Source organism: Ricinus communis, chromosome 7, assembly GCF_019578655.1.
Source record: "Ricinus communis isolate WT05 ecotype wild-type chromosome 7, ASM1957865v1, whole genome shotgun sequence".
NCBI lineage: Eukaryota > Viridiplantae > Streptophyta > Magnoliopsida > Malpighiales > Euphorbiaceae > Ricinus > Ricinus communis.
Genome location: NC_063262.1, coordinates 13,634,707 through 13,650,109, shown reverse-complemented (window position 1 = coordinate 13,650,109; position 15,403 = coordinate 13,634,707). Strand labels below are relative to the sequence as shown.

Below are 15,403 nucleotides of genomic sequence, written 5' to 3'. Positions count from 1 at the left end.
ACCTACTACTTTTATGCTATATATCCACATGCTTTTTCTTTCACCTAATTAAGTTTTTATTTGTTGACCATTTACTGTATGTATATTATATCTAGCATATATCACCTTGTGAAAAGAAGGAAGAGAAACTCAAGCAGAAAATAATATTGGTTTTAAATTAAACACCAACTGTAATATTGAATGGAACTCTTTATTACTTGTTCATAACTGAGAGATTACATGCTTATATAGTGAAAACAAGCCTAACAGATATAAACTAATTTGCAGAAAAATAGAAACCACTTTGACTAAATAAAAGCCAAAAATAGTCCACTAATCCTTAGCTATAGGAACTAACATAACTAACAGCTTGAATTAGTCAACATTCCCCCTTTAATTCAAGCAAGGGATACAACTCCTACCATTTTGTGAAGCTTTAGAATTTTATCGTCATTCAAAGCCTTAGTTAACATATCTGCAGGTTGTTGTTCAGTGCTGCAATATTGAAGTTCAACTTCATTCTTTGAGATGAGTTCTCTAATGAAATGGTATCGTGTTTCAATATGCTTTGTCCTTCCTTGATGAACTAGATTCTTTGAGATATCAATGGCTGATTTATTGTCATAGAATACACTTGGATGTATCTGTTTATGCTTTAAATCTTGCAAAAGTCTTCTCAACCAAATGGCATGACATGTTGTAGATGTTGCAGCTATATATTATGCTTCCATGCTTGATAATGCAGTAATTCCTTGCTTTCTAGACAACCATGAAACTGCTCCACCATTAAGATAAAAATAAAGCCTATTGTGCTTTTTCTATCATCTGTACATCCAGCCCAATCACTATCTGTATAAGCCATAAGTTCAAGATTTTCACCTTTAACATATTTTATTCCAAGATCAAGTGTTCCTTATACATATCTCAAAATTCGCTTTGCTGCACCAAGATGATGTTTACTTGGATTATGCATAAATCGTGACACAAGACTAACTGCGAACATGAGATCAGGCTGAGTGTGCGTCAAATAGAGCAGACCTCCACCACTTCTAAAAAGTTTGACATAAGCTTTATCAACTCCATCTTCTAATGACAGCTTGTCATTTAGATTAAGAGGCGTCTTGGTTGCTTTACAATTCAACATTCCCAATCTTTTAAAAGATATACAACATACTTCTTTTAACTAAGAAAAATTCCACCTGTATTTTGCACAACTTCTAAACCTAAAAAATAATGCAATGAACCTAAATCAGTCATATCAAATGCGGGTTAATTGCAATCACCGGTACCAAACCTTCGCACTTTTTCCAAATGGTACCAAACCTTCAATTTGTTTCTTTTGGTACCACTCCTATTATTTTGTATCTTCCGGCTAGTACCGAAAGAGGAATCCGACACTTATTTGCCGATGTGGATGCCGGATTTATGAAGGATAACACACCACTTGCCATATCATTTGTGACTCAACAAACAGCTTATCCAACTCAAAGAACAAAACCTAGATGAAAAAGGCAACATCTCTAAGAAACAGAGTAAATCCATATTTATCAATAAAAGAGCGTCGAAATGGAAAACAATCAATCTGATCCCAACTAATTGATAAAAAGATAAACTAATAAAAGTAACAAAACCTAGAAGTTCAGTAAGAATCATAGCGGTAGTGCATAAAAGCGAAGAGCTTGAAATCTTAATAGGAAAACCACAAGGAGGAGTGATTTAGAAAGTAGAAGCTTGTGTTGGGATAATGAAATTGAGGATATAGAGAAAATGGGTTGGTTGTAATTATTATAATTATTCTTGAAGTTGAAAGAGTATTTGGGGTATGATTGAGGAAGGGAGGAGAGAGAAAAAAGAGAGACAATGAAGAGAAAGGGAAGAAAGAGAAAAGAATGAGGGAGGATTGAAGGAAAGTAAGGAGAGAGAAGGAGGGAGGATTAAAGGAAAGAAAGGAGAGAGTAAATGAGTCGGCAATGTGGCAAGTGGTGTGTTATCCTTCATAAATCTGGCAGCCACATCAGCAAATAAGTGCCGGATTCCTCTTTTGTACTGGCGGAAGATACAAAAATAATAGGAGTGGGACCAAAAGAAATAGATTGAAGGTTTGGTACCATTTGAAAAAAGTCGAAGGTTTGGTACCGGTGATTGCAATTAACCTATCAAATGCTTTTATCACGGACATCTTAAAAGTTTTCATCAATTCAAGTGAATTTCAGTATAAATGATATCATCCACATACAAACATACCACCAAGAAATCATGTCCACAATTCTTAACATATAAAGTAGGTTCATTAGCACTCTTTTGAAAGCCACTTTTAGCAAAATATGAATCGATTTTGCTATACCAAGCTCGCCGTGCTTGTTTGAGCCCTAGAGTGCTTTGTGCAACTTATAAACCTTTGTTTTGACCCTTTCACAACAAATCCTTCTAGTTGATGTATATACACATCTTCAATTAGATCACCATTGAGAAAAGCGAATTTAACATCTAACTGATCAACAGGCCAGCCATTACATGCAGCAAAACTAATAACTAATCTCACAGTATCTAAGCGTGCAACAGGTGCAAAGGTTTCTAAAAATCAGTACCTTAAATTTGGAAATAACCTTTCACTACTAGTCTTGCTTTGTTTCTTTTCAATGAACCATCTACATTAAACTTTGACTTATAAACCCATTTGAGACCGATTGCATCTTTCCCTTCGGTAGATCTACTAAACTCCAAGTGTTATTCTTTTCAATAGCACCCATCTCCTCTTGCATCCCTTCTACCCATTCTTCTTTGCGACTGCATCTTCAAAACAAGTAGGTTCTACTGCTAAACAAGCAAAATCAGTAGAGGCATAAACTTCTGATAAGCTTCTCATCTTTCTTAGAGGCGTGTCAGTCGTATCTTCCATTGAGGGAGGAATGAATGAAGAAGTAACAGATGTATCATCAAGATTAAAATTTAAAGTAGCGTTAAATTTGGTACCTTCTTCCTCCCACCTCCAAGTATCATTTTCTTTGAAAATGACATCCCGACTGATAATGAGTTTGTTAGTGATAGGATTTAGCAAACGATAACATTTTGTCACCTCACTATATCCGATGAAAATACATTTCACACTTTTCTCATCAAGCTTTCTTCTTAGTTCTGACGGAACATATGAAAAAGCAATGGATCCGAAGATTCTCAAGTGACTCACATTTGGCCTCTTACCAAACCAGGCTTCATATGGAGTTTTTTCTTTAAGTGCTTGTGTTGGTGATCGGTTCATCACATAAACTGCAACAACCATTGCCTCTGCCTATAAATTTATGGGGAGACTTTTGTCTTTTAACATGATTTTAGTAGATTCTACAATGGTCCGATTCTTTTGCTCTGCTACACGTTCTGCTAGGGGTGTATAGCTAGCTGTCAACTGTCTTTGTATACCTGAATCACGACAAAACAACTCAAATTCTTGGGATGTGAATTCAACCCCATGGTTAGTTTGTAACCTTATGACTGAGTTTCCTGATTCCTTTTTCGTAGCAGCTTTAAATTACTTAAAATAATCCAAAGCTTCAGATTTTTCTTTTAAGAAAAATCTCCAACTCATCCTTGAGTAGTCATCTACAAAGAGCAAGAAGTACTTACTACCATTCAACAATGTTGTTTGTATTGGCCCACAAATGTCTGCATGAACCAACATTAATGGTTTAGTTGCTCTCCAAGCTTTTCCCACTAGAAATTTATCACGATGGTGTTTCCCGAATATGGAAGGCTCACATTTGTTGTCAATGAATTGTAGCTCAGGCATTCCTGTCACCAAATTTTTCTTGTGCAACAAACGTAATCTATCATAACTCATATGAGCAAATCTTTTATGCCAAAGTAGTGAATCATCTTCATTTGAAGCCTTAAAAGCTTTATGGTCAAGTTGCGAATACATGATAGGAAACATTTTATTTTCTGACATTTTACTGAATACTCTAATATCTTGCCATTTTTACTATATATTAGACATTCACCATTATCAAACATGGCATAATAACCTCTCTTCAGTAATTGACCCAAACTTAACAAATTATGAGCAATACATGGGACATACATGACATTATGAATGAGTTTCCTACCAGTTTTGCAACTCCCTGCAATTGTGCCTAATCCAAGCACCTGAACCTGTTTGTTGTTGCCCAAGGTCACGCTTGAGTTCACAGTGTTGTCAATCTCCATGAAGTAATCCTTGTTTCCTGTCATGTGATTGCTGTAACCGCTGTCTAAATACCAAACTTCTGAAGGCATAGTAAGGTCAGCAGCTAAATAGGCAACAAATAAGCTATCTGAAGTGTCTAACTCTTCATGGAAGTTTGTTTGTTCTTTCTTCTCATAATTCCTTACTATGTGGACATATTTCTTACATCTATAATACTGAACCTCATCTTTCTCAGGGACATTTTTATTTTTATTCCAACAATTTTTCTCAGAGTGGTTAGTTTTACCATAACGAGAACATGTAGGATAAGAGCTACCATGATTTCCCTAGTTTCTCTCTTGGCCATTGTACCTGCCCTGACCTCTTCCACCACCTGAACTTCCTCGTCCAGAACCTCGCTTGTTGTGATATCCACCTCTTCCTGAATCTTCACTTTTATTTTTCATATTAACCTTTGACTGAAAGGCTTGCTCAGCAGTTGACCCATTTGATCTCTAGAACCTTACTTCATAAGATTCAAGTGAACTCATTAGCTCAACTAATGAGTATTCTGACAAATCCTTGGACTCTTCAATAGCAACAACAACATGATCAAATTTAGGAAGGAGACTCCACATAACCTTTTTAACAATCTTTTGATCAGGTAAGTCTTCCCCAAATGAGCGCATTTGATTCACAAGTGCAGCAACATTCATAGAAAATTCTTGTATAGAGTCTGTAGCTTTCATCTGTAAATTCTCAAAATTTCGACGAAGATTTTACAGCTTGACTATCACTACTTTACTCAATCCTTGGAAATGCTCTTGCAACAAATCCATGCTTCCTTCGAAGTGATATCTCCTATCACTTTTGGAAACGGAGCATCATCTATGCCTTGCTGAATCAAGAACAAGGCTTTAGCATCCTTTTTCTGTTTGTCTTTTAATTCATTCCTTTGAGCTGCTGTCAATCTCGGGGCATCCTCACACTCATCCGGATCTTCAAATCCAGAAACTACTAAGTCCCACAAATCTTGTGACTTGAACAAAGTTCTCATTTTAACATACCAAAATTGGTAATTGGTGCTGTTAAGAATAGGAACATTTTGAGGATTAGAAACATTGTTGTTGGCTGCCATTTGCACTCACCCTTGGAACCACTCTTAACCCACTTCTCTTTCAGAGTCTAACCAGCTCTGATACCATATGTGAAAAGAAGGAAGAGAAACTCAAGCAGAAAATAATAATAGTTTTAAATTAAACACCAACTGTAATACTGAATGGAACTCTTTATTGCTTGTTCATAAGTGAGAGATTACATGCTTATATAATGAAAAAACAAGCCTAACAAATAGAAACTAATTTGCAGAAAACAGAAACCATTTTGACTAACTAAAAGCCAGAAAATAGCTCCACTAATCCTTAGCTATAGGAACTAACACAACTAACAACTTGAAATAGTCAACTCACCTTAATAATCATTTAATTATGCATTTCTCTTATCTAATTCATTATTTATTGTCTGATTTACTGATTTTTGGTGGCCTTTGAAACAGAACAGCTCCTGGTCCAGTTGTGGGTTGGCCACCAATTAGATCATTCAGGAAGAGTCTTGCAAGCAGCAACTCTTCAAAATTAGCTATCGACTCTCAAAATGAAAGTCCAAACAAGAAGGTTGCTAGAGAAAAACCAGTTGAAATATGCGGAAAAGAGTTGTTTATTAAGATCAATATGGATGGTGTTCCCATTAGAAGGAAAGTAGACCTGAAAGCCTATAACAGTTTTAAGAAATTTTCTTTATTGGATTAAAAGTTAATCCATACTGTCAACTAGTCATTTTCATAAGCCATAACTTATAATCTTTTCATTCTTTATTTTTAAATTGATTAAGCTGGCTGATAGGATTGATATATTTGTTGAGTGAGCAGCATATGATTCTAACAAGTGATATAGAGGTTAGATTTTCTCACTAGATAAATTTATAGAATCTTGAAGTTATTTGTATTATATGCAGATAAATACATAGATGTTCATCATTTTTGCCTTTTGTATGTGCTCAAGATGTTGTCATTTTTGACTTAATAAAACAATTTATCATGTTTATTTGCTTCTCTGCAATTTTTGATAAAATATTTTACTTTATGTTGTACAAACTATATTACTTTTTGGACAAATGTTAAATATCAATTCTTACATATTTGAGGAAGATCAATTCTTAGAATCTTAAATATTTTTATTAGAATTATTTAATATTGGAGTTATACATATTTGATTTGGATGTAATTATAAATTATTTTTCTTATAATAAAATAATTTTAATTATTTACTAGTCTTAATTTATTATATTTAATTTTTAAAGTAGAAAATTAATGTTACAGTCATACCAAAACTAAATATAAATAGATTAATAATATTTAAAGAAAAATCTATCATTTAATTATAATAAAAATATCAAACAAAATCAGAAACCAATTTAGTTGTTACATGTGGTGGTCTCTAACTTTAGCTACCACATGATATGGTCGCTAAGGGTCTCTGCTTTGTTTTTCTGGTCTCCATTATTTTTAAATAGAGACCACAAAGAGACCAAATAGCTACCACTTGTAGGGTAGCAAAATAAATACCACTTGTTGTGGTTGCTATTTTTAGAGACTACACAAAATTTTTATCCTTATTTTTATAGCGACTATAAGATGTGGTATCTAAGTGGTCGCTATATGCTTTTAGCGACCACTTATGATCTCTAAATCATTGTTCTTCTGTAGTGTGAAGCCTCTCAACCTAAGATAGAAGAAAATTATGGACCACCATGCGTACTTGGTCCTTTTCATAAGGCTTATTATTTATTAATTCAGCCTTATTCTTCCACCCTAGTAAAGAAGTCGGATAATGATTCATTTAATTTCTACTTAGTGGACTCGAGATCTCTAATTAAAACTTCAAGATGTGTATTATAGTCATATTGCTTTACAAAAGAATTACAAGAATCTCATAATTCAGCTTTCGCGGATCTTTCTAAGCCATGGTACCAATTTACAACAGGTCCTTCTAAGGACAGTACAAATAATTTAATAATTTATGAGTTACTCAAATGAGTAGTTCCCATTAATAGTAGCATATTATTTTATATGAACCTTTAGCTTTCTGGTTCCATTGAACTTGTTCATCTCGGGTATTCGAACTTGAAGGCTTGTCTTCCCGGTCGGACTAACTCAAAAATCATAAGCTGGGTCCAAACTCTTGACTTTCACCATCCTTGCATCTTATTTGACCTGGCACTCAAGCCACTCACAACTTCATTAGTAGCAAAAGCAATTTCTTTCCTAGCTTGGTCTAGTACAAACTCATCAAAATACTAAAAGTTCTTGGACACCCCTCTTCTAGTAATGTCATTAGCATTAGCATTAGCAGTGGCGGCAGTAGTAGCAATTGCAGCAGTAGTGGCAATTTCAGTAGCAATACAACTAGATCAATGATAGCAGGAGGATTAGCCTTTTCATTAGCCATTTCAATTTCTATTGCAGTCTCGGTCTTGATTACGAGTGGCTGACCCCTTTATCATTCTAAGTATTCCAACACCGACTGGATCTTCAATGATATCGGTATCCTATCTAGTCTACCACTCTCTTGTATCTTCCAACTTAAAGGAGAATCTATATGGTTTCAAAATTGGAATGATGCATGATGCATACATAATGCACAAGGGTAAAGGTTAGTAAACACATCAAAGTCAAGAATATACAAAGCATATTACATCTTTCTAACCTTATTACTTCCATACACGGTTTGAGGTGAGTCTCTTTTCCTAGGATTTTTAGTCTAGGCTTATTATCAACGGGGGATAGTAAGCACCAACGTGCATGCCAATAGCTCTTAAATAATTTAAACAGGACAAGGTGATATTTTCTAATATAATGGTGAAGCCTACATATTTTTGGCCAAGGCCCTTTAAGATATGGGCTTCAAATTTTTATACAGAAAAATATCTCAAAAAATAAGCAATTAGGTTCAAGGGGAGATTTCTACTATTATTATCATGGGCTAAGTTTCGAGTAAGGTTAAAGACTCCCACGAGTCAAATATCCTTCCTTTGCTCGTTTCCCGACTAAAAGGTCCATTCGACAAAGGAAATTTACTTGTACTTATGAGTGATGGTTAGCCAGGATCGTGATCCCAAAGTTCGAGTTGAACCAAAGAATTAACCGACACCATCAGGGCTATAGGGACTAATGTACACAATATATGAAAATAGTGTAATGATGCAAGAATAGAATATTAAGTGATAAAATTATAGGTAAGAATACACTAGAATTAGCTTCTCTTATCTTCAGTAAAGTCATTACTATGGGCAAAAGTTTCGAGTGCGCACCTAGGTGTCCTAGCGACTGTGGTACTGTAAGACTTTTCAACCTAATTGGAAACATGCTAACTAGTAACAAAGACCAGCATGGAGAAAGGGAGTTGCCACATTAGTAAGTTCACTAAGATACTTTTACTTCTTACATGACATAACTAAATTCTATAAGAAAGCTTCGCCACATGTAAAGATGGATTGAGAAACCAACTTCCTTATTTGCGTATTCCTATCTTCAATTATAATATAGTAAAATACCAAGAAAAAAGTAATTATCCCAATTTCTAATTCTACAAATATTTTTTATTAACAGTTCAATTTTATTTGTTCTAATTTTTCAATCTAGTGTGACATATTATATTTTTATTAAATTATCTTTAATTTTTAAAAGTAAAAAAATATCAAATACCACCTTAGATGGTAAAAATTGAAATAAATATAAATGAATTATTTAGTATTTTTCTTTATAAATTATTTATTGATATTAGTTAACAGCAGCTTAACTAATTAAAAATATAGTAACTAATTTTAATAGATAAAATATATTAGAAATTTTAGTAAATCTATCTTTCTCTTTGTCATTTGATATATGTAAACCGGAAGTATAAATATTGAGTTAAGGAGATATATATATATATATATATATATATATATATATATATAATTTCTAAGATTTAATTTTTTTGACATGTGTACTTAATTTTTGACACATAAATTTTTGTTTTGACATATGTATTTATTTTGACATATGGGATTTAAGCTTATGTATAATTTTTTAACTTTTCTATTAGAATTTATTAATTAATAAGTTACATTCCTAATTAAATACTAATTTTAATCTTAAAAATAACATATTAATAATAAATTAGTTTCATAATTAGATAATGATTAGTTTCTAATTAGATAATGATTATTCTAAAAATAGCATATTAATTATATTTTAATATTATATTAGCTAATAAATTAATTTTCTAATTAGATAATAATTTTAATTATAGTAAATAATATTTTTAAATATTGTATTCACTAATAAATTAATTTTTAATTGTATAATAATCACTAATTCTAAAAAATAGTAATATCCATTATATTAATAGTATTAATTAAATATAATATTAGAATTCATTAATAAACAATTTTAAAATAATTCTTATATTATTACACTTATAAAATCTTAAAAAATTACAGACATTTAAAAATAGTTTATTTGCTATTATTTTTTAAAATATTATAAATTAATATTAAATATTAAAATATTATTAAATTATATTTAAAAATTTATTTTTATAATTGAAATAATAATAATGATCGTGCAACGCACGGGTAAATGACTAGTATATATTAATTTCTGAGACCTAAATTTTTTTTGACATATATGCTTAGTTTTGGAAAAATAAAATTTTTTTTTTGATATGTGTATCTACTTTTAACACATGAGATTCAAGCTTATGTATAGTTTTATAATTTTCTCTATTAAATTATTGATTCATAATTTATATTCTTAATTAAATACTGATTCTGATTCTGAAAACTAGCATATTAATTATATTTTAATTTTATATTAATTAATAAATAATTTTCTAATTAGATAATGATACTAATTCTATTTTAAGAAATAGCATATTAATTATATTTTAAGATTGTATTAATTAATAAATTAATTTTATAATTAGATAATAATTTTATTCTAAAAATAATTTTTTAATATTATATTTAATAATAAGATATTTTTTAATTATATAATAAATTTTAAAATAGCAATATTAATTATATTGATATCACCATTGCTAAATTTTAAATGCCAAAAAAAGAAATCATTATTAAGATAAACTCAATAAAAAATCTAAGCTAAAAATATTTGGCAGATAAAGTAGCTATTATTTAGCAATTAGACACCACAAAAAGACGCGATAGACCAGTTCTAACATTTGAAACAGCTCCAACTTGAAGGTTATTTTCGTCATTCAACCTTCGAACGGCTACAAACGCCAAAAAGGACTCCACCTTCCTAACAAGTAACAGCATTTCTCACGTAACGCACACATAAATCTCCGTGGGCACGCACCGCGCACGTTAGCATCTTTGACTCACTCTCTTTTCATTTCTCTCTCCCGACTCTGCCATTTCCCCGCGAGTGAAACACATTTTCAATCCTCATTTCCAGTCCTCTAATTCCACTTTTACCCTCCATCACTCCCTGTGATTACAACTCCGCCATCAAGCTCATGGCCCCGGCTTCCATCACTACCACCACGACGGTGGCTCGGCGTATTGTAGGTTCTCGCCGGAGAACAAAGGCGACTTCTCCTCCCGACTCACCGCCGCCGAAGAAGCTAAAGCCGATATCAGAGATATTAGCGAAGGCGCAATACGCGGTGGTGGAGAGAGCGGACTACGGAGACGTGAGCTGCATGCAATGTGGGTCAGGTGAGCGAGCGGAGGAGCTGTTATTGTGTGATAAATGTGATAAAGGATTTCACATGAAATGCGTGAGGCCTATTGTTGTTAGAGTTCCAATTGGATCGTGGCTTTGCCCTAAGTGCTCTGGCCAGAGAAGAGTAAGAAGTAGGGAACTTTTTATATTGTTTTATTTTTTTTATACTTTATTATTTGTTCTGCTTTCTTTTAATGCTTATGTTTTGAATTGTGACAATGTGAGGGATAATGGCTGTGTTTCTCTTAGGGCTTTCGCAGAGGAAGATTATTGATTTTTTTAGGATTCAGAAGTGTAATCATAAGACAGATAAATGCAGCTCTCCTCAAGGTAAAATATTATTAATTAATTTCACTTTTTTTTGTTTTAGAAAAAAGGAAAAAAGTAAATTTATTTTTTGATTATTTTGATGACTTCTTGTTGAAATATTGTTTCACGCCTCGTCCTACAAAATTTCTACCAGAAGTTTTGAATCCTGCTTCCTGATAATGATAGTGTAATAATAAGAACAAGAAAATGAGAAGAAAAAGGATTAATAATAACAATACATGCATTTCATGCACTGGAAGAAAAAGTATTAAAAACAATGAATAAGTAAATGAGGAATGAGGGAATAGTTTAAATACATGCATTTCATGCACTGGAATCTCTTATTTGGGATTCAGATGAAAACAATTGAATGAAAAGGCTGGCCTGGCCGTGATTAAGCTCTAAGAAGCGCGAGAACTTTTTCATGAATTGGCAAACACTTGTACCCTTTAGGGAATTGAGCTTTATCTTACCTTTTAGCTGGTATGACTGGCTGTTTTATTGTATATAGTTGTAAAATTCATTTTCCTAATATGTCTATGAAATGTGCATCTTAGCTAATATAGGGATGTTTTGAGCTTGATCAAATATGGCAACCGTTGATGGTTTACGCGTTTAACAAACAACTACTTGGAATTTGCTTAGATATAAATGCTACTTGTTTTGGTATTTTATCTAATTTCATTTGTGCTTGTCATCAATGTTCTTTTTGCTACGATTGTTATCACATGCATGTGATCATATATTTTGCTGAAATGTAGTTACAAATTCAACGGGGCTGTTTCTGTTGTACTTATTTGCTCGCCAACCTTTCCTCTATCTTAAAATAGTTCAGCAGATTTAGACTGCTAAAGATGATTTACTTCTATGTATACAAGAAAAGTAATTAAGAAAGTTCATTAAAGAAGATAAAGGAGTACAATTTGGAGGGTTGTATCCTCCTAAAGTGCGCAGCTCATATAGACAAGAAAGGGAGCCAAACAATTAAAAAGAAATGCCATCCAATAATATTGCAAAACAATTGAGGAGATTCTTCTGAAAGCCACTGAGGTAGAAGCTCATATAAGAAGCCATTTTAGTAGCAATTAATTTATATCTTGGCGTAATTCAGATATAAGATGCTAAGTAACCTAATTAAATCTTGTATAGATCCATTTGAGAGTAGGTTAATAGAAATGGTAAATAGTGATTTAACAAATGTTAGATTGCCTCAGAGATTAAAAGAATAGGATGCAGGCACAGATAACATGCTTGTACTTTCCTTGCATATGCCTATACAGCAACTGCAATTTGATTGTGATACAGACTTGTTGCATTTTCTATTGACAGCAATTCCCATAGAAATGGACAGTGGTTGTGATCTATCTAATTCCAACATTATGGTCATCCATTTTTCATTTGTTTGTTTTCTGTCAAAGTTCCTGCTAGATGAATTGGGAATCATTATTAATAAAATGGGTTTGTTGGGGAAATGAACTTTCAAGGTGAGAATTTTTTGTAAGAAAAGACATGGTAAAGTTTTGTGAAGAATCGCCTTAATTAATTAATTTATTATTTTTTTTAATAAAAAATTTCTGTAAGGTTTGTCTTGGAAATGCAATTTCCCTGATGTCTAGATTCTGATATTTGTGACGAAAAGATACACGACATCAAAATACTTGGTTTATACGAGTGCTGTAGGCATATACATAATATATTTTTGAATAATGTTCTTCTAGATGATCTTTACTATAACTAATATTGTGTTATAGCTTTCTCCTCTTTCTTTTAATGGATTGACCCATGTTTATCTGTATCTCTTACTCTTTGTTACTAAGAGCATTTATGGTAGAGCTTAACAAAATATGATAGAATGACAAAGTGATGAAATGATAAAGTACAATGTGTTCCATTATATTCCGATGTGCTTCATTATGGTCTACCAAACACATTATGAAAATCCACTCTGATCTTTGTAGAAATGAAAGAAAATAAATCTAGATGAAGTACAACAATATATTGTTACTTGGCCCAAATTCTCAAGTCAAGTCATATAGTTTATGTGAAAATGCTGTTAGCCAATCATGGTCCCACTAAGGTGAGAATCCTAACCATTAGCATTTTGCATGCACAGGGCCATTGGCTGCTCTTGAGTCCAAGGCTTTCACTATCGCATCGAATAGTAGGCTGTTTGGGGTGTTAGTACCTTAAACTTTTATGCTTATGTGCTCCTGACATTCATGTTTCTCGCTCTGTTTTGCCATTTTGTCGCCATGGTCATCTCAACATTAAACTTTATTTGGTTTCTGAGCATGTTGGCTTCACGTCTGATGGCATGATCTTCATCCTTCACATTATCTTTATGTTTTCACCATATACTAGCATTCTTAGGAGAGACAGACTTAAACTAAGCATAGACTGCTCATTTAATTGAAATTAATTTGAGTGATGATTTTGATTTGCTGCTTCTGGTGGTCTTAAAGACATCAGAAAGCATCGGAGACGTTCCGGATCATTGGTGTATCAAAAGAGAAGACGGCGATTGTTGCCATTTGTTTCATCAGAGGATCCTGCTCAAAGGTTGAAACAAATGGGCACCCTCGCTTCTGCTTTAACGGAATTGCAAATGGAGTTTAGTGATGATCTTACCTACTCCTCTGGCATGGCTCCTAGATCTGCAAATCAGGCCAGATTTGAAGAGGGTGGCATGCAGGTCTGAAGTAAAAAAAACTTGCCTTTTCAATATGCTGTCCCTCAGGAGCGACTGGCTCCCTCACATTTTATGTTAAAATACAGTGCATGCTGTTTCTATTAGGTTCTTACAAAGGAGGACATAGAGACATTGGAACAGTGCAGAGCAATGTGTAAAAGAGGCGATTGTCCTCCACTGTTGGTGGTCTTTGATTCACGCGAAGGGTGCTTACTTCTTGAACACATTTGCTGTGCTATTTCGTTTAATCACTACATATGCAGTATTTCACGTCTATTTTGTGATGCAGATTTACAGTTGAGGCGGATGGCCAGATAAAGGATATGACATTCATAGCAGAGTACACGGGTGATGTGGATTACATTAGAAACCGTGAACATGATGACTGTGATAGTATGATGACCCTTCTTTTAGCAAAAGATCCATCTAAAAGTCTTGTCATCTGCCCTGATAAACGTGGAAATATTGCTCGCTTTATCAGTGGTATTAACAATCATACACTGTAAGCCTATGTAACCTATTGCTTCTCCTTATTCTAACAAAAAAAAAAAAAAAAAGAATTATCTAAACAAAACAAATGCTATTCTTATTATTACACCTCCTCCTACTTAGGCCTTTCTGTTGTGTGCGAAACAAACTTATCCAGCCTTTTCTTCAATGAACTTGTGCATTTGCTGGTGTCATGGGCTTAAAACATATCCAATTTTGTGCAGGGATGGTAAGAAGAAGCAGAATTGTAAATGTGTGAGATACAGTGTAAATGGTGAATGCCGGGTATTTTTGGTTGCTACTCGTGATATTGCTAAAGGGGAGAGGCTATACTATGATTATAATGGCTATGAGCATGAATATCCTACTCAACATTTTGTCTGAGATCCTTAATAGATAGCCTGTCTAGTGAAAATCCTATAGCTCAAGTGGGATTTTGGATCCTCATAGCTCATTTCTCATTGGGAGTTTTAATTTCACTGCTTACTCATTGTTGTTGCAGTTGCAGTCAGAAAAACATTTATTCTAATTTGTAGTCTTGGGCTATTTATAGTAATTTATCATGTAGAGCTGCCCAAGATGAGGCCCCCTCGGCTCTGAGTCGAGGAAAGGCATGAAATTTTGATATCCTAGATTTATACTTTTAGGAAATAATTTTTTTTTTTTTTTCCTTTTTTGTAATACAAATTTCAATGCAAGTATTTTCTTTTTCACTGGGTGACTCCTTGCATTTGCATTGCATTCCATGCATGGCATAGAAGAAGGGAAGGAGGGAAAGATATTTTATAAGTTAGAAAAGGGAGTTTAGGATATTTACCCTTTTGTGTATAGGTACATATTGAATTATCATTGAGGGGAAAGAGTTAATTAAGAACTTTGAATTCTAATTAAAATTATAAGGATATAAAAGCTAATTAATTAAATTTAGATTTCTCTTTTTTTTTTTTTTTTCTTTTATGAGTTGAAACTCTTAGCACTCCAAATTAGAGTG

At 33.1% G+C, this 15,403-nt stretch overlaps 1 protein-coding gene across 1 annotated transcript; it reads left to right on the top strand.

Annotated features, from left to right (window-relative positions):
- The first annotated feature begins 10,516 nt into the window (after positions 1–10,516).
- Positions 10,517–15,125, top strand: LOC8259125 (probable Histone-lysine N-methyltransferase ATXR5). The gene is made up of 6 exons (XM_002517188.4): positions 10,517–11,056; positions 11,175–11,255; positions 13,697–13,926; positions 14,029–14,129; positions 14,213–14,425; positions 14,637–15,125. The coding sequence occupies exons 1-6, from the start codon at positions 10,717–10,719 to the stop codon at positions 14,794–14,796; spliced, it is 1,125 nt and encodes a 374-aa protein (XP_002517234.1). The 5' UTR covers positions 10,517–10,716; the 3' UTR covers positions 14,797–15,125.
- Positions 15,126–15,403: the final 278 nt, after the last annotated feature.